The sequence below is a fragment of the Leptodactylus fuscus genome, chromosome 3 (genome assembly GCF_031893055.1).
Source record: "Leptodactylus fuscus isolate aLepFus1 chromosome 3, aLepFus1.hap2, whole genome shotgun sequence".
Lineage (NCBI taxonomy): Eukaryota > Metazoa > Chordata > Amphibia > Anura > Leptodactylidae > Leptodactylus > Leptodactylus fuscus.
The window spans coordinates 6,225,186-6,246,177 of record NC_134267.1 but is presented as its reverse complement, the minus strand read 5'-3'; the positions used below and the strand labels follow the sequence as shown (position 1 = coordinate 6,246,177).

General features: G+C 41.6%; 1 protein-coding gene across 20 annotated transcripts in view; it reads right to left on the bottom strand.

Moving 5' to 3' along the window:
• Positions 1–7,615: 7,615 nt before the first annotated feature.
• Positions 7,616–20,992, bottom strand: part of NRXN1 (neurexin 1) — a 1,231,735-nt gene continuing 1,218,358 nt past the window's right edge. For all 20 annotated transcript variants that reach the window (XM_075266983.1, XM_075266984.1, XM_075266994.1 and 17 more), the window contains one exon: positions 7,616–9,131. In XM_075266983.1, the coding sequence (XP_075123084.1) occupies positions 8,827–9,131 (305 nt within the window). In that variant the 3' untranslated portion in view covers positions 7,616–8,826. The remainder of the gene's footprint in view (positions 9,132–20,992) is intronic.

Below are 20,992 nucleotides of genomic sequence, written 5' to 3'. Positions count from 1 at the left end.
TTAGAATGCATTCTAATTGCGGGCATTAGCTTTGGGCCTCCGCGTATAGTGGAGACCCGGTTGCTATGGCGACCTCTCTGCAGCAGAGCGGCCGCCATCATTCTTACAGACCCGGCATCTGCTTTTCTATTGCCGGGATGCCGGGTCTGTAAGAATAATGGTGGCTGCTCTGCTGCAGAGCTGTCGCTTCAGGCCCCAGCACCTGTGTCGGCGTCTAAAACTCTCTTACTGGCATCCGCCATTCTATTGCCCGGATGCCACATTCGGACTATAAGACGCACCCTCAAGTGCGTCTTATAGTCCGAAAAATACGGTTACTACATTATGTATCAGCATTTCAGATTATTTTCAGAATTTTTTAAATTTGCGTATCGCCAAATCCCTATGGGTATAGTATGCAGGATATTATGAAAGATTCTTTGGCACTGATGTAAATATAAATGTCTTAATGATTACCTTTGGCCTAAAAGCCTGGGGGGCCCATAGGTCACCCTCAATACACTAGGGCTGGTTTAACTTCTTTGATATCCTTTCAGATTTTCGAACGGTTGCCAACTTGTACATTGTAAATTTATTGCCCCGCTCTCTGATGCCATGGAGTGAGAAGATTTATGATACATTAACTTCAAGGAGAAAATTAACCCTTTAATAGCAAAAATAGCAGTTAGTCGGAAGCTCACTTTAAAACACTCTGTAGGTGGCATAGATCTGCGACCTGGCTTCATAGGCGTAATTTAATGGACACTCATTTATGTTGGAGATGTAGAACTCTTCCAGGTACACATTTGCACATCCGGTGGGCCTGTGAGAAGATACAAGATTTCTGGCGCCAAATCGAGATACAAATTGATCACATAACTGGTTCATGACCCCGGAATTAGTTTTGTTGTCCTAACCCCAAGGCCAATTTTACCCTTCTTCAAGAAAACTTATCAAGATTCTTCTGGAAACAGCAAAAACCTTGATTCCTCTTTTTTTGGCTGAAACAAGACACTCCTCCTATTAGACTTTAGCTAGAAAAAGTTTACCAAATACACAGATTTGAGGAAATTATAAGCTGAAGCAATAGATGCCATGACAAATATCTCAAAATTTGGTCTCCCTGGACATTCTTCATCGACAGTGAACAATACCTGATGCAACTGGTCCTCTCTGGTGGACGACCTCCTCCCTCTGCCTCTACTTTTCTCAGTACCCCTCCCTCCTCCACATCCCCTCCTGAGTTGCCTCAATGTTATAGTTACTTGTGCTCCATTTATACATCGCCTCCATTGCTTATATTGGTAGTAGAATTATTATGTTCTTCTCATTTCTTAATGTGATGTTATTGTTCTATGCTGAGTTGTATATGTTACTGATGGAAACTATTGCTATTCATGTTACCAATTTTTTTTGTAAAATTGTTAAAAACCGAAATTAAAAAAAAAACAAAAAAAAAAAAAACAGTCAGATGCAAATAGTGAAGGAGAGATACTGTGCAGGAGGCTGCTACACAAAGAAGGGAATGACTACAATGTGAGGGGCACCAGCAGGGCATGGCTATGATGGGAACCTTGTAGACACGTTGTGAATACGTCTTCATGGCAGCCTGGATCCAGAGAAAGAAAGGACAAAAATTCTTCTCGAATGTGGATGACTATTGTAAGAAACTGCACTAGGGATCAAGCTAAGGTTTTGCATCAGGGTCCATAAGTAGGGTTGAGCTGATCTTGACTTTTCAGGATCAATTCTGAAATCCGATTTCTGATCATTTTTCATTCGAACCCGATCTCAATTCCAATTCCGATCCCAATGCAAGTCAATGGGATTTTTTTTACTAATCGGAGATCGGATTTTAAAAACAATCCTATTCACTATACAGCATCGAATCTAACAATTGAACACTTTAATTGTTAGAATCCACGCTGTGTAGTTATTTTTTTTAATCACTAAGTAGCCAGAGGATTTTTTTTAATCCTCTGGCTACTTAGTCCCCTCTGGTGTCCACTTACCTGCCGAGATGGCTGGTCCGGTGCCCGGTGTTCTCGTTCTTCTTCGCTTTGCTGCCCCCACCTCCCAGGTTAGGAGAGTGTGGGCGGGTTAGTAGAGTTTGGTACCCACCCACACTCTAAGCCACAAGCCCCGCCTTCTTCCTAGCTCTTTAACATTAACCTGAGAGGCGGGGGCAGTGAGGTGAAGAAGAACGAGAACACCGGGCACCGGACCAGCCATTTCTGCAGGTAAGTAGCTACCTGAGATAATAGCTAGTCTCCCATTAGAATGAATGGACGCAGCCAGCGCACAGGGGGTTAAGGCTGTGTGCCGGCTGCTTCCATTTATTCCTATGGAACCACAGCGGAGCCTTCACAGTGAGTGTACACTCAGTGTGAAGGCTAACATTGTTAGCTTTTCCCACAATGCTTGGCCAGTAGCAAAGCATTGTGGGAAATAATCATCGATCTCGATCCCGCCTAAAAAGATCATGTTCAGAATTCTGATCGCGATTGTGAAATTTTCTTGATCGCTGATCGGAATCCGATCTTTTCCAAACACGATCACTCAACCCATATCCATAAGCCTTTAGTTACGCCTCTGCTCCTTAGGTTTCATAACGCCACTGTATCCTTAAACACTCTTCTAATATGACATGCACTGGAGCCATATTACAATTATTTTGTTCTTCCATAGAAAACTGAAGATTGATTCAGAAAATTGCAGGATAGGCCCATGGAAGGTTATGGGTTTTGCCTTATGAACCTGTAACATACAGATCAATATACAACTGTGTGCGTGAGCCATAATCCAATAACAATAGATAGTTTCTATATTGTTCCATCTTCTTAAGTCGTCTTAGTACCTACGTCTGCAGAAAACGAAACGGCTACATAAAAATATTAGTTTTAGTATTACTTAATACAGTGAATTTCCATTCATTTACAAAGACAACCAAATCATCCAGACCAGATGTCCTACGATATATATAATGCAGAGACTTTTTTAAATACTGTGGATCATCTTTTCTTCTAAATCTGTGCTGCACTTTTTGATTGGTAGTCGTCCCAAATATGTATGAATACATTGTCAAAAGGGTGTGTCCTTAAATTGGCAATACTGACTGGACAATGTCAGACTATGGAGGGATACCTGTCCCAAAAATTGGTGTATTCATACATTTCTAGGAGATGAGCACAATGCAAAGAAAAGATGCTCCACAATTGTTATATTGTATCAGTTGACAAGTTAATTTATGAAAAATTTTGCTTGATGAGCAATCGGGATTGGAAAAGATTGGATCCAGATCGGCAATTGAGTAAATTTCACGATCGGATTCCGATTCCGCCTAAAAAAAATTGGGAATGGAATTTCAACCCTGACCTGCACAGAACCACTGCTGCTCCTCGGAGCTCCCGGCCAATTCACTCATGTCTCCCTGTATCTTCCCACACTCTCCTAGGCTACCACAAGCCCCACCTTCTCCCAACATCTGTAACACTAGCCAAGGGAGGCGGGGCACGTACGGTACTCTGCCAGTGTTACGTTTGTGTCTATGACCAGACACAGAATATGGACTGGAGAGTGCACACGAAGGGAACAGGGGTGGGAGACTTTCCCTGATGCTACGGTCGCTGGCTAGGCCCTGCCTGCAGGTGGTGGTCAGCTGTTCCCAAGCTAGCCTTGGCCCCGACAACTCCTGGCTCTCTAACACGAAGACCAAGCTGAAAGATAGGGGAAGAGCTAAAGGAGCTAGGGAGAGCTAGGGACTGGGGATACTAAGGTGGTCACCCCGAAAGAAACCAAGGTGCAGCTGCAGACAAAACAAACAGGATGAGATGTGCTGGACAACAGACACGCAGCACAACACAATACACAACAAGAGAATGAGGAGAGGGACAGGGGAGAGGAAAGGGTTACACAGGACTGGGGCAAAACAAACTGGTACCCAAACAACCTCACAAATATCAAGACCGTGTCAGGCAACCAGAGCTGAAGGACAGGGTAGACTCACACACAAGGCAACACTCACACCACTTCCAAGACAGCTGAAACTTCCACAAAGAATCCTCCTCACTGAGCCACAAATTCTAGTTGGATACAACAAAAACCAGCAACTAGTGGAGCCAGCCCAACTCCTTATACAGGCCCCAGAACTGTCCAATAGGATGATGGTAATGACCAACACCTGAGGTTCAATCCAAAGAACCCCAAGTATATTCTGAAGGCCAAAACTCAATGCACAAACAGATGGCTCAACAGCAAGGAAACCACTAAAAGACCACAGATACACCTGATCAAATCCCCACCAGAAACACACCCAAATTTTATACAAGTATTCAGGTCGTGACAGCCGACATGTGAATGACAGAGGAGAAGACAGAGAACAATGGCCGAGAGCTCCAGGGAGCGGCAGCGGTTCTGTGCAGGTAATTGGACAGCTGGGGGGGACTAAGTAGCTGGAGGATTTTTTAATCATTACACAGTGTGGAGTCCAAAAATGAAGCCTTTAATTTTCGGACTCCACTCTGTGTAGTGAGTAGGATTGTTTTTCAAATCCGATTTTCGATCATTAAAAAATCCCATTGACTTGCATTAGGATTGGAATTGGGATCGAAATCGGGTTTGGATGGAAAATGATCGGAAATTGGATTTTAAAAATGATCCTGAAATCTCAAGATTGGCTCAACCCTATAGATCACTGTACAGACCATATCTTTTTTCTTGTTTCAGGGGTTGAATATTATAGATTTATTGTAAGTGATGTTTAGTATACAAGAAAGAGTTTATTTCCTTAAGGCTAAGTTCACACGGGGGCAGATTTTGACACTGAGAGTGATGCAGGGAGCCATGATTGTTGTCCCCTCCGGAGTCGACTCAAATGAATGGGCCAAATCCGGAGGTTGCTGCCGCCAGGTGGACACCATGGCTCCACGAGCCGTGGAATCCGCCTGAAGAAAGGGCAACTCGCTTCTTTTTGTTTGTTGCGAAAAAAGTAGCCTGGCAGTCCTCCATAGACCACCATTGTGAGGGGGCGGATTATGATGTGGATTATGCGCCATAATACGCCCCCTCTGTGCCCATGAGAACTGGCTTTTAACAGTCCAAACCAGACTCCAACCTCATTCAACTCTCCAACTATCTACAGAGGAAATTGGAATAATGTATCATCCGAGGTTCTGTGCAGAGGAATGTATCGGAGAACACCAGGCATACAATGGCAGCGTCAATACATTGTTGGATGTTTTCCATAAGAGGAGGCTCGGAACAAATGAGAAAACAGAAAGTCCCCCGATGGAAGTTATTTCCCATTCAATACAGTTTCCGAAAATAAAAACAAAATAGTGTATTAAGAAACATTTTATTAACAAAACAATAAATTCCACTTGCTTAGCATTTCCAGTAATGGATAAATTGGCCTTGCAACAAAATAAATTCATTTTCAATATCTATCACACAAACACAATAAACTGGCTTTGGGCCTCTTGTTTTTGTTTGGGGATGACTCAATTCACACTGTTTTTGTTTTTTGTTGTTGTAAAGGCAACACATTACAGGGTTAGAAATAAGCCACCTCATCCAGACTTCGTACAGCAAATACACGGGCGAGTGAAACCTAGTTCAGAAATCTTTTCTTTTAACCCTTTCAGTGCCAATGGGATCCCAGACCCCGTGGAGGAAAACGCGTCGGGTTCCTCCTCATTTGCCGAAAGGGCTGACATGATACGGTGTTGAAATGCTAGAGCAAGATACATACATACTTTGATAAAATATCATAACTAAATGAACCATTGATAATAAAATAGATATATGCAAATATGAAATACAACCATTTGGTAAATGATATAGTAGATTAATGTATAAATGATAAAAGTGTTGGCAAAATAGATGTATACATAGAAAATATCAAAGAAAAAAAAAAGTTTGATATTTCCCTTACCTAAAATAAAACTTGCAATATTTTATAAAAGACGTGTATTTCTTAGCTACCATAACATGTTGGATTTATCAGTTTGGCAAGTCTTATAGGGTTGTGGTATTTACTGTACATCCTTTACCGGAACTAACGGACAGACCTTTCATGCCTTGTGCAGTCCAGCATTAAAGGGATTCTACCATTAAAAATCTATTTTTTCTCGTTAAGATGTTGGAATACCCTTAAGAAAGGCTATTCGTCTCCTATCTTTAGAAGCCGTCTCCGGCACACCGTTCGGTAGAAATACCGTTTTCTACCGGTATGCCAATGAGTTATCTCGCAGCACTGGGGGTGGACCCCAGCACTCAAACAGCTTTGGGGGGTGTCCCCAATGCTGCCATAGAACTCTCCAGCAACACTTCCATTTTCAATAGCAACCACCTCTTCTCCGTAGAACTACAGGAGCGTACTGTGCATGCGCGCAAGAGTGGCCTCCAAAAAATGGCCGTCGGCTGGTAGGCACACTTGGTTCTGCTTGTGTCTCAATGAAGAAGATGACAGAAGAGGCGGTTGCTGTTGAAGATGGAGGCGTCACTGGAGAGAGTTCTCTGGCAGCATTAGGAACGCCCCCAGTGCTGCTTGAGCGCTGGGGCCTGCTCCCTAGTGCTGCGAGAGAACTCATTTGCATACCGGTAAAAAACGGTATTTCTACCGAACAGCGGGCTGGAGACGACTTCTAAAAGTAGGAGACAAATAGCCTTTCTTAAAGCTATTCCGACGTCTTAACGAGAAAAAAAAATTGATTTTTAATGGTAGAATCCCTTTAAATAACTTTCTTCCCTGAGAACAGCGAACTTTTAGTGGTGTCCAAACATGATTCTTATGATTCAAGCAGGAAAAGTTATTTGATGCCATCTCTTCTTTTTTTTTTTGTTTCATACCAGCTACTGTTTCCGAAAGTTGATCAAAAGCCACAAAAAATAAAATAAAAAAATCCGCTCTATAGTAACTAAATGTTTTTGGCAACCCTAACTAATGGTATTTTTGTCAACGGGTAGTGCGATTTGAAAGCTCCAGCGAACGCGTCTGGAATGTAAGCCTTATTTATCAGTAACCTAGTGAATAAAACACGATATCTCGCTTTGTTGCCCCGCTGTTTAAATTAATTCGAGATTCCGTCTTCCTGTCTATAATGTGTGAACATCTATATTCCTCCCAGGAGGCCTTCGAGTGGAAAGGCTCAGTTCTCTTGAAGTACCCACTTTTAGGTTAATATATTCTCTTTGCATTTCCTTACGAGTAAAAATGTTACTCTCCACTCTTCTTCCAGCAAGTGTTTTTTTTTTGTTTTTTTTAAATAATAAAAGATTTTATCTTCTATTGTAAAGAAACTTAACCAAACCCGTGAAAAAAAAAAAAAAAAAAAATGAAATACAAATCACATTCTAAATTTTAAAAAGAATTACAAAAAATCTCGGATTTGTCACATTGTTACCATTTCGTTTGGCCTAAAGGGTTTAGATAATTAAATAAAACATCAAAAAGAAATTGAAATTTAAAAAATCTAGTTTGTTTCTTGTTGGTATTTAAAAATATTTTTTTTTCAGAATGAATGCTACATCAACGTGATTTAATGCATAAAAATTTTTTGTTTTTGTGGTATCGATAAAAGGTAAACACTCCCCAGAGTTACAGTTAACATAAAGAATTACGGAATGCCTCTGTCGGTGACTTGAATTTCGTCATTTATTTGGACTGTATCAGATACCTTTACACCTTGCGGCCCAACATACTGAAACTTGGCTGCAGCGGAATGTTGGCTATTGTGCTGTATAATATTAACAATTTTTTATTTTTATTTTTTATTTACATTCATACACATCCCCAGCGGCATACTCACAAGAATTCAAATTAAAAAAAAAAAAAAAAAAAATCAAAAAATTTCCAAAAAAAATTTTCAAAAAAATTGGGTAATGGCGGCAATTAACTGAAACGCGTCTGTTGTGTCAGACATCGGAAAAAACTTTCTATACCTAGCAACACTTAGAACATTTAGGTTACCAAAAATGGCTGAAGAGCAGATATATTTTGCATTGTCTATACAACAGGCTATAAAACATCACTTATCACAGTCCAGAAAGCACATATAGATGTGTTTTATATAAACATATGTAGTAACATAGTAAGCGTGCATGAAAATTTTTCAATGATTGCATCTATCCCTCTTGTTTTGTTTTTTTTTTGAAAAAGGGCCTTATATTCCATATTTGTGAAATAAGGCCTCCATAGCATACTCTTCACAACCAGAAAGGGGCTTTGTGAAAGTTTTTTTTTTTGTAATACAAGTCTTCAGAAAAGCCAGCGTGACGAAGCGGACGTATCTCGATCGACGCTTCTTAGCTTGATGCTGCAAACCACGGACCGTTTGCGAGTTCCGACAAGTCTGTGCTGGCATTAGAAACTTACTTTTGGAGAGAGTACTAGCACTTTGGCTGTATCCAGAATCATAGGTAGCTTTTTTTGATTTTTTTTTTGTTTTTTTTCTTTAAATTGTGCCTCAATGTTGGAGATTTCGGTGTGCTTTAAGAATGTTTCTTGTGATTCATCGTCTTTCCAGAACATTCCAGCCACTTCAATGGTCAGGCAGAGTAAATGAAACACTGTGGATAATTGTAAATCTTTGTTTGGCTCCTGTTTCTGGGGGGAAACAAAACCGTAATATACTCATTTATATATTTTTTTTTTCTGTTTGTTTTATATCTATTTTTTTTAAAAACAGTCTTTCCTTCCCGTTAGCATTCCCTGTCTTCTTTTTTTTTATTTTTTTTTTTGTTATTTTCAATGTGCTTCATAAAAAGTAAATAAGTTTTGTTAATTTTTTTTATGTCTCAGATAAAATGAAGACTATTTCTATACACGTGTTCGTTAAGCGGCTGGGATCAGACATAATATTCCTTGTCCTTGTTTTTCTTATTTTTGTTAGAACTTTTAGCGCTGCTGGGTTGTTTCTCTTTGATCACAGCCCCATTGGACTGCGCTGAGTTACTGATGTAGTTTCGACTCTCATCCACGTGATAGGAGCCTTCATCCCTGTTTCGATACTTGTACATGGCGTAGAGGAGGATGAGGATGCACAAGGCTGCCGCAGCGACGATGCCGACCACCATGCCGGTCGTGCTACTCGATTCCCTGATGACCTCGGACGGCCCGGAAATTTCTCTCCCGCCCGCTCTTGTTGGGTTGGCTAAAGAAAAAGAAAAAATACTCGGTTACTGTCGGGAATATTTTTTTTGCAAAAAGTTGAGAATGTCAAAAGTAAATCCAAATCAAACAAAAAACTGAAAATAGAATTCGACTTTCAATTGAAATATTGTATAACATTTTGCAATTTTATGGAAGGCTTACAGGTCCTTTAAATGTTTTTGCTACGCGCGAGGCTTTTTCGTCTTATTGTGGTTGCAGATGTCAATTAGCTTTCATTTTGTCACTCAGTGTGATTGGAAAAAAAGGAAAGTTTCCATTAACAATGTAGCTTTAAAATGGGAACAAGGCAATGAATTTAAATGCTAGGTAAATCAATGTTTCACCTGCTGGAACGCTTCTCATACGGAGTCCATTTCCTCAATTATCTCACTTACCTATTCAGTCTTCCTGGGGAAAAACGGCTTTTGATTGATGCTACCTACTGCCTTCTCAAAAGGGCTTTGAACTGGCCAGAATAATAGTGTAAACTTGTTTTCGTTCTTAAAGTAGAATGAAAGATCCAATTATGGGCTAAACAGATTTCAAGTTTCCTACTAGGGAGCAACAAAAAAACGTATCTAGGAAGGAAATCTTCTCTAAGCGATGAGATAACACAATGCAAACACTTTAGAGATATTGTACAAATCTGTAGAATCTTGAACTTTCCTTGGCCTTCCTCTCATACACATTCACTAACTATCAGCCAGAGACTCATTCCGTTGGGAACTATCTCTCCCGACGCCCCTTGTACACTCGCTTGGTGCCATTGGGGTGCAAGTGTTATTATTAGTGGATGGAAGTGCAGTAAAGTATCTCAGAGACTTCTGGAGGAGACTTATCAACCTTGAGAACAAAGAATTGGGCATGTAGAAATCTATTTTGTAATAAATTTCAGTGTTATTTCTCAGGCATCTGCCGAACATTCGATGGCCAAACATTTAAAACGCATTTGGTGGGTTTGCCCAACAGTTGACTAATGTTTTGGCCTCCTTTACTGAAATAATATCCATGAAAGGACTATAAATCAGGGTGTTTGAGCCCCATGTTTACTCTCCTTCTCTCCCCCCCTCAGTACTTCTTTGGAGTGTGGGAAGAAACAGTACGATCCCCACACAAACACAGGGAGGAACATACAAACTCCTTGCAGACATAGTCCTTGGCAGGATTTGAACCCAGGACTCCAGCACAGCGAGGGTAAAGTGCTAACCACTGAATAGTTGAGTGAAAAGGGCAGACTATTACATGTAGCCATCTTCCAATCCACATATCAGCAGTTAGAAGATAGTAACTATTCCAAATTGTACCACAGTCACTTATCATAACTTCAAGGGGTTGTCCAAAAATTTAAACTAATAACTAGGCTTGAGCCATCAGGATCGGAATTTGATTCTGATCTTTTCCTGCGGAATCGAGGTCAGAGGTTCTTTCCCACAATGCTTGGCTACTGGCCAATCATCGTTAGCTTTTCCCACAATGATTGGCCAGTAGCCAAGCATTGTGGGAAATAACCTCCGACCTTGATCCGGAATCCGATCTTTTCTGATCCCGATCGCTCAACCCTACTAATATCCTATCCAGAGGACAAACTGATAAGTTTCCGATCCATAGGGTCTAACTGGTAGAACCATCGCCGATCATCTACACAATTATGGAAAACTGAATTTTTGCCATTTTGACTATTGATATCTGGTGAAACAATTACAGATTTACCTCTCATCTTCCGACAATATGAATATTGTGTTTCAACAAGCTGAAGCATCGGGTGTGCTGGACAAAGGTCAGCCAAAAATATCAATGTTTGGCACGGTCGGAGGCTCTTATACAGACTTGCTGCTCCTTTTTAACAATTAAACCATCCCTTGATCTGGCAGTTTCGCTGTTCATGTTGATGGTCAGATCATTCATATGATAGACTGGACCGCCATCTAAAATCTAATGTCTAGCCCTGTATCTAGACCAGGGATCTCCCCTTTACCCTAGATACACCCTATTGCAACAAACCCTTAGAATTATTATTTTATTTTTATTTTTTCCTTGATTTTAACTAGAGATGAGCGAGTAGTACTCGATTGAGTAGATATTCGATGGAATACTACGGTATTCAAAATACTCGTACTTGTTCGAGTACCCCTCGCTGTTCGAATGGAATAGTTCGATGCAGAACCAGCATTGATTGGCCGAATGCTATACAGTCGGCCAATCAATGCTGGTTCTTCTCCTACCTTTAGAAGTCTTCTCCATGCAGCTTCCCCGCGGCGTCTTCTGGCTCTTCATTCACTCTGCCAGGCATTGGGCCTGGGCAGAGCCGACTGCGCATGTCTGCTTGTAGTGCGGGCATGCGAAGTCGCCTCTGCCTAGGCCCGATGCCTGGCACAGTGAATGACGAGCCGGAAGACGCCACGGGGACGCTGCACGGAGAAGACTGCACGGAGGATCCAGCCCGACCCTCACTCGTGGACTTGGTAAGTATAATTTGATTGAACGTTGCCTACCCCTGAAACGAGCATTTTCCCCCCATAGACTATAATAGGGTTCGATATTCAATTCGAGTAGTCAAATATTGAGGGGCTACTCGAAACGAATATCGAACCTCGAACATTTTACTGTTCGCTCATCTCTAGTAGTAAATCATAGTTTTTGCTTCATTTACCTGTTTTGCTATGGCTCCCAGTTTGAAGGTCGGTTTTCCTTCACTTTGGACAAGGTTCATTGCTCCTAGCCCTGTATCTACACCAGGGATCCTATTGCAACAAACCCTTAGAATTATTATTTTTTTTAATTTTTACTTGATTTTAACCAGATTTTTTTTTTTTTTTTAATTAAAGGCCATTAATGTTTCCCGACCTTGTCTTCTTTTACAGCATCGGAAAAGGAAATAGGAAATAATTCCAAGCCCTTTTATCTCTAAACAAATGCACTGAGAATGAGTAATTAAATACGTCCATGTACTTTGCAGCACTGAGCACTAAATAATTGAAAACTTCATAGAGCAAGTCCTGATTCCATTGTCCCCCCTGAGTGACAAGGCCTCGGCTATCTTTACCCGCACGGAAAATTCCTTTTAGAATCAATGCCGTGCTTTATTCAATAGCTGACATTCTTTGTGTAAGACTTGTAGCTGTTTCTCTGCAGATAACAATTCTATCTTTTTATGGATCAAAGTTTCCAGTTTCGCTCGCTTTAAGTGAATTACATTTCTTTTATCTTCTGTTTTATTATTGTTTGCCTATATTTTAAATGAAGCATAAAGAAGTGTCACTCTGGGCTTATCTGGACCGCAGTCTAATGTCAGATCTGTGTTTAAGCTTCTATTTCACTTTATGTTCTTTCTTGTATCACTTTTCATAATACGGTCGGGAAATATTTCCTTGTGTTTTAGCAGAAACCTATCTTTTGTCTACAGTTTAGTGAATGACGCAACTGGCGGTATTGTGCGTAAGATAGACGGCTTGTTTGGGCTCCATCAACGTCTGGGAACAGGGGATGTCAGTGAACCCTTCTTAAAGGGGTTCTCCAACCTCAAGTGTTTATATAGCAGTGGTAGATGCTGTGTTTGTATTTGTGTATTTGTGTTTGCGTTCATAGTTGATGAGATGGGACCGTAACCTATCACGAAGAAGGGGATGACCTTGCCCCAGTTTGCTGGTCTCATATAGGTATCAGACCCCTTACATTTCATTATAACTTAACGTTCCATCAATATTTGCATCCAACCTGTCCGGGCTTCGTGGAATAGTCATTGCGCATTTGCAGTTCCATCTAGCAGGTGGTCTACCTTTATTTAAAGCTTGTCCTTCCTTAGCATGCTGTGAAGTTTAATTGGCACGGACAATATCATTCTGCTATTATCATTATACAGCAATAATGATCATACGGATGGGTTAGCGGCTATTAAACGCCTTGCAGGCAATAATCACAGGCACGCTATTTCAGCCTCGCTATAGACTTGCAGATTTAATCCCAGCGTATAGCATAAGATTAGACGTGGTACGGAGTGAGATACCATATAGCCACATCAGCTCCGCCAACATGTATATCCAGCTTATTGATTTTCTGCAATGTACGTAATGTTTATGACACTGTTACTAGACTTTCGGGAAATGTAATGATAATGGAGGATGATGTAACGCAATTACACTTGTGCATTTTGATGTACTTTGTGCCGGAGCTGATACTTATCTCATTCCATCGGACGGCTGTATATCATTGCCTACACTTGTGCGTGATTACATTAGGACTTGGCTAGATTAGTGTTTGTCTGCTACTTTGTTCCATTACGTATGTTTGGACTCACGTGATGACATGGCCAGATGCATAAAGCCATTGTATAAGGAATTTTGGCAATTGGCATGAGCCTCATGGGGGGTTTTGCCTTCCCCTGGATCAACACTGTAGGGATTGTAGGGTTATAGGTTGGACTTGATGGACTGATGTCTTCATCCAACCTCATCTACTTTGTAACTATGTGTATATATATATATATATATATATATATATATATATATATATATATATATATATAGGTGTTGGGTCGGAGAGACGTACAGTACGGTGCAAAAATTTTTAGGCAGGTATGGAAGAAATGCAGCAAAGTGAGAATTATTCCAAAAAGTAAGTGTAGATAGTTCATTTTTACCAATTAACAAAATCGAGTGACTCAATGAAATAAAAATCTAATCCCATCAATATTCGGTGTAACCTTTGCCCTTTGCCCCCCATCAGTTCTCGGTACTTGCAGACAGTTATTGGCAGAAGTGGTCAGGGAGGCTGTTCCCACCGCCATCTTGGAGAACTAAGCACTAAGGTTGAGCGATCGGGATCGGAAAAGAGTAAATTTCACGATCGCGATCGGAATTCTGATCCCGATCTTTTCCAGCGGGATCGAGGTTGGAGGTTATCTCAAGATCGGCTCAACCCTAAAAGTGACTTTTCCCATAGAGAAGCATTGACTAGGGTTGAGTGATTGGGATCGGAAATGATTGGATTCTGATCGGCAATCGAGCAAATTTCACGATCGCAATATGGAATATGATCGGAAATCGGATTTTAAAATCAATCTTGAAATCTCAAGCCAAGATCTTCTGTGGATGCTGCTTGTCCAATCCTACTATGTCTTCATGTCATCCCAGACGGACTGGATGATGATAAGATCAGGGCTCTGCGGGGGCCGGATCATCACTTCTAGGACTCCTCCTCCAAAGGGCAAATATTGATGGGATTTACATTTCTCTTTTCATTTTGTTAATTGATACAAATAAACTATTAACCCTTTGTCTGACAGCATTGTTACAGTGCAGCTTTCTTCCCGCACCTGCCTATAACTTTTGCATATTAGGCTGCATTCACACTGAGTAACGCTGACGTTTTTTGTGCTTATTTTTGCACATAGCGCTGCGTTAACGCGGTGTTAACGCGGCGCTATGTGCAAAAATAAGCACAAAAAACGCCAGCGTTACTCAGTGTGAATGCAGCCTTACTGTCATTTTTGGGAAGTTCATTAGTTTCCAGAATTATTAGGACAAAGCACTTGTTTCATCCCTGGATTACCGAGCTTACTCTAAAACAGACCAGAATTCTGCGACTCTGAAGAGAATTACAAAGAAAAATATCTGAATGACTTTGTAATAGGCTTAAATAATATTACCGTGAAGAGTCGCCGCCCAGTATCATTCCCTACATTAATCCGCCATGTTGTGCTACAAATATATAATAATTACAGGTAACTGTATGTAATGTGTGACCTGTATATATCCTCCAAGAACGCACCTTACTCGTGTCACCATGTGATAGACATGGGCCGTGTATTCGGATCATCTAATACCGGAGGTTTTTGGACTGATTCTTGTGTTAATAAGGAATAAATATTGCAAATCATATTAAATAATGTCCCACAGGAGGAGATTAGCTGTAGTAAATGGCTTAAAAGATTTAGCATCTTTACTGTGTTGTAAAAAGGAGAAAAGTTGCTGAATATTTCGCTTCCAGACATTTTTCAGAGATCTAGGCTGCAATTCATGGCACATGTTTTAACGGGTTGCCTCTACGAAGATTGTGCTGAAAGTTACATAATAAAATAGTCTGAACACGAGGAATTCTACTATTGGACCCTCCAGAGAACAGATGTGATGCAAAGAAGTCCTGCAGGAAGTGATCAAATCTCCTGCAGCGCCTCTGCAGGGAATAGGAGGAATTACAAGGTACTGACATGTTGGGTCCTCCACAGGATAGGATTCTCTTTTTGCCTGTCTTATACTTTGGTTAATGGATATAATATTAGTAAAGAGCCCCTATTAGTGTAAGCCAATCATATGTCAGCTTTCTACTCCCCTGATCCTTTCATTCTCATCCCTGTATGATCCTCGTCACCAGGGCACAGCTCTAAGGACTACAGAGGTAACACTTGTTATCAGGCCCTGGAGGCCAAAGACCCCTCTATAGCAGAGTAAAACAAGACTTTTATAGATAGCATAAGGTAAGTTGGAGCCCTGATACAGATTTTGCATTAGGGTCCAGATGCTTCATGTTATGCCTTTACCTCTGCCCATTGGGATGACATGCCTACTTGGCCGTGCCAAGCGTGCGTGTGTATGGGGGGGTCAGAATCAGTAGCTGTTGGCTAAAATGTACTTTAATCTGTGCAGCAATCACTTTATATTACAAGGCAATGTTTAAAATCACATTTAATGTGCGGCACAATGTGTTAATTTTTTAAGGCTTTCTATTAGCTTTTGTTGTCTTATGTGATAAGATATAATAACTGGTGTAACTATTGGGGTCACAACTGCAACCAGGCGATCCGCCATGAGGCCGATAGGTCACCCTTACCACCTTAGAACTGGTTAAAATTCATAGATTGTAAGTGTATTAGCCCTGCCCTCTGGTGCACCGAAGTGAGGACATTTATAATGCATAGCCCTGCCCTCTGGTGCACTGAGGTGAGGACATTTATAATGCACAGCCTTCCACTGTCAGAAAGGAGAAAAGTAACCCTTTAATTGCAAAAATAGCAACACAGAGTCAAGGAGGTATTCTGTCACATAAAAGGGGGCAGGATTATTAGATCGGGGCCCCCACAGGTGATAGGGATGATGGGAAGCTTGTGTATAGACATGTTTTGGAGTCTTCATGGCATTCTGAGCTCAGATAGGGAAGGAAGAGGGAATAGAAGTGTTGCTACAATGTATGGACGGGATGTGGTTCATGGTGGTGAGATGTTGCACAGGGGGGGAAAGGATAAGCTCTGAGCCTCTTATAATCAGCCAGAAAGTCAAGTGACTTTGCTCCATCTGTACTTGGTATATGTGCCAGGAAAGCTGGATTTACCCCTGGGTCGCCTAGAGCCAGTATATATTACTGCCCCCCATTACATAGTAATACACTGCACTATACTGTGCTGAAAGAGTTATAGGAATCATATATATAGGTATCTCTTTACAATGGGCGACTATTATAATGTTTCCATAGGAAGAATTCTCAACACCTATCTCCAATGGAACAATCTAATGAGTGTGAACAGAGCCCACTATAGCTTTCCTTTTCTATGAATATTTCTAGTAATTGTATTATGGTGATGATTGTGATTTCTCTTCTTCGTGGCCGGCACTGTGAACATCTCAGACAGCTCCATGTGTGACGCTCGGTGACTGACAATAGGATCCCATTGCCTGTCAGTGTCTCCTAGCAGGTGGCTGCCGGCGTAGATAGCAGCTGCGCCCGCTACATCTGTATCATTTGCATGCAAGAGGAAAAGCATTGTCAGACATCAAACATATCTCAGAAGAGTTTTTTAGGTGAATATCTAATTAAAACTGGCTGTATATTCAGCGCTGCCAATACAGATCTGACGCGTGCCGCTGCACAGCGCGTTTAGACTAGACCCTTCCCCGCCTTGTCCTGCATCATTTATTTATTGTAATCTTACAGATGTGGAAACTGTTATTGCACCCATTGGCACATTACGGCGTTTGAGGAAAAAGCGCATTAGAACAGTCTGCTTTTCAAAGCGACCTAATGCATTGTTAATGCAGCTTTCACCTACCGAAGCATTAAGCGAGCCATTTTGCAACACACCGGTGGGAGCAATAAAGTCGGCTACATCTGTAAGGGATATGCACTTTGATATTTCTGCAAATCTGACCTGATATTAATCGCTGCTACCGTGATTTATTATTGCTGTGTGAAGTTTTATAGATTGTATCTGCCGTTAAAGAAATAAAATAGATGTATACAAGGTATAAAGATGATAGACAGGAGTAGCCATGACTTTTACTTAACACGTTGCGGCTGGGTTCATGCCTGCGCCCGGGTTACACGTGGGGATTCTGTTCCACAGTCTGCTATAAAATGTGGAGAGAAAAGTCCTGCAAGTAGGCGAGTGGCGCTACTCTCTCCGCATTGTGTTCCCTTTTCAGGCGGAAACCCAGTGGACCCCGTTATACTCTATGCGGGTTATCAAAGGTAACTACTTATTAAGCGCATTCTGTTTCTGTTTGGGAGATTTCCAAGCGGAACGGAAACCCGAACACAGGCGTGAACCTACCGTAAGTAAACAGTTTAACTTCAACTTAATGTTTATCCATTGCTTTACATGGCTTTTGTTCTGAGTTATAATAGTGCAGCAAGTTATCATATTCAAGTTGAGCATGGCTACATCCAAACATCTTATACCATGAACGAGAGATATTCCTTCCAACCCCTGATACACCTGCATGCTCAGCCAAGTAACCCCTCGTTCACATCTGCATTCAATATTCAAGGAGTCCGCATGGGGACCCCCCCGAACAGAATACCGAACGCAACTGGAAGCGGTGTACAGTAAAAACACACAAACCCCATAGACTATAATGGGGTCCGTGTGCTGGACGCGCTGCCTGCACGAATCATGTGGGCAGGCACATAGATTGTGAACTACTTTCCTGTCCGCATGATATCTGGCAGCAAGCACATGGACCCCACTATAGTCTATGGGGTCCGTGTGCTTTTACTGGCACACCACTTGTAGTTGCATTCGGTATTCTGTTCCGAGGGGGTCCCTTGGATGGAATCCAAATGCAGATGTGAAATAGGCTTTAGAATATGCTCTGAATGGGGAGAGGGGGGGTAAACTGCGGGGAGACTCCAATATATTAAAAAGGAATATGTCCGGTCCAAAATACCTCCCAAAGTAATCCTAACACCAGGTGCAATGCAGAGATAATCATCTTTTTATGGATATGCAACTGCAACCACGGGGGACCTGACTCTCCAGACTTGCCTTCTGACAATTGCTTCAGCCCTTCCCTGGAATCCTCGCCCAACATTGTTCATTTGGTTCTGATTGAATTTTTTTTTGGAACTAGTATTGGATTGGAATGAACAGAATCCCTATAAGAAATTCCACCATTGGCACCAAAATCGGTGGGTTGTGATACGGGTAATCCTAAAGAATACCCATGGGGTGTAGGACTCCTCAACATGAGTTATTTGCAGATTTTGACATAGATATGGCCACAAATTTGCAGCCTATTTTACTTTATTCATTGTAACAGGGAAAATCCCCGCTGGAAATTCATGGCGACTTGACACTTTGCACCATGCTTATATTTTTGCTATGTGCCGATGAGGTTTCGGAAACCCCGTACACATGTGCTGTATCGTAGATATTCAGATTTGTGTGGCCTGGACATAACATGACTTGGTTTTCCAACCACTGATGCATAGTGATAACACAGCACATACCGTATCACACGACAAGCTCAGCCCTGTAACAACATCAGCTCAGCTTCATTTGTAAGGTAATGGACTGTGGGAAGAAGCTGAGACACCTAGAGAAAACCGGGACCAAAATGGGATGAACATGCAAATAGCCGTTACCTAAATGAGACTCCCTCGCGCTATTCTCTCCAAAGCCTATTATGTCTGTGTAGCGAGAATCTTCCAAGATATTTACAGGGTTTCTCAAGGGACAAAAAGAAACTTCTGCTTTTCTCAACTTTTGTCCATCACTATTCGCTTAAAGAGGAAAAGCCCAAGGCCACCCATCACCTGATTCTGGATAATGACTAGCCAAGTGGGCAGTAACACTGTGGTTGCTCTGGGGCGGGATCTCTGTGTGTTGTATGTCATGCAGTGTAACCGCCCACTTGGCTAGTCGACCCAAATTTGCATCAACGCTCAAAGGGCTTATATCTGTGGAATAGCTGAATAGATTTGGTTATGCAAAGCATCACAAGGCTGAAGGTGACGGTGGATGGATATCATTGGGCTTTACAGACCTGGTGATAGGTCCTCTATGACATCACAATCCACTAAGTGAATACAGGTGACTATATAGATCAATGAGATGACATCATTAATTAGTTTACACCTTCTTAGGGCTCTAGAATCCAGATTACGATAAGGAGAGAGCCCATGAATGGATTAGATCATTACATTACATCAACCTATAAATATACCCTGTATGTGCCGTAACTAGGGTTGAGCGATTGTGTTCGGAAAAGATCGGATTCCGATCGGCGATCGAGAAAATTTCATGATCGCGATCTGAATTCCGAACACGATCTTTTTAGGTGGGATCGAGATCGGTGATTATTTCCCACAATGCTTTGCTACTGGCCAAGCATTGTGGAAAAAGCTAACAATGTTAGCCTTTACACTGAGTATACGGTCATTCTGAGCGGAGTGTATACTCAGTGTGAAGGCTCCGCTGTGGTTCTATAGGAATGAATGGAAGCATTCGGCACACAGCCTTAACCCCCTATGCGCCGGCTGCGTCCATTCATTCTAATGGGAGACTAGCTAACATCTCTATTAGCTACTTATCTGCAGAGATGGCTGGTCCGGTGCCCGGTGTTCTCATTCTTCTTCGCCTCGTTGCCCCCGCCTCCCAGGTTAGTGTTAAAGAGCTAGGAAGAAGGCGGGGCTTGGGGCTTAGGAGAGTGTGGGCGGGTATGTGACGTCTCCCCTCCCAGTACCCGCCCACACTCTCCTAACCCGCCCACACTCTCCTAACCTGGGAGGCAGGGGGCAGCGAGGTGAAGAAGAACGAGAACACCGGGCACCGGAGCAGCCATCTCTGCAGCTAAGTGGACACCAGGGGGGATTAAGTAGCCAAATGATTAAAAAAAATCACTACACAGCGTGGATTCTAACAATTAAAGCGTTCAATTGTTAGATTCCATGCTGTATAGTGAATAGGATTGCTTTTAAAATCCGATCTCCGATTAGTAAAAAAAATCCCATTGACTTGCATTGGGATCGGAATTGGGATCGAGATCGGGTTCGAATGAAAAATGATCGGAAATCGGATTTCAAAATCGATCCTGAAAAGTCAAGATCGGCTCAACCCTAGCCATAACCCTGTACGTATATTGTAATTATAACTGATGAATAAGGCATAGACTTGTCATGTAAGTTCTCCCCATACTCGGCTGTATTTGCGGCACCAGCAGGGTCTGATATCGGAGAGAAGAGTAACATAATGATCTACTTAAGGGCACATAAATATTACACAGCCAGGATTTATCAGCATTATGTAATAAATAATTTACTACATTTTCCCGAATACCTACAAATGGATCCCATAAGGGAGGAATGCTCAATTAAAATTTTATCGTTCCTCCAAATGATAATGAAGAGCAGATGTGTTTTTAGCTTTACATTTAAAATTTTATTATTTTTATATATATTCTTGTTTTTGTACTAACCAGTTATCTGGTGTGAGATATAGAAAATCTGTTGGGCCGAAGGTATCGCTGCCCTGGGGAACTGTAATCCTGTACTGTGACATCACTGTGTGTATTATCCTGTACTGTGACATCACTGTGTGTATTATCTCTGTACTGTGACATCACTGTGTGTATTATCCTGTACTGTGACATCACT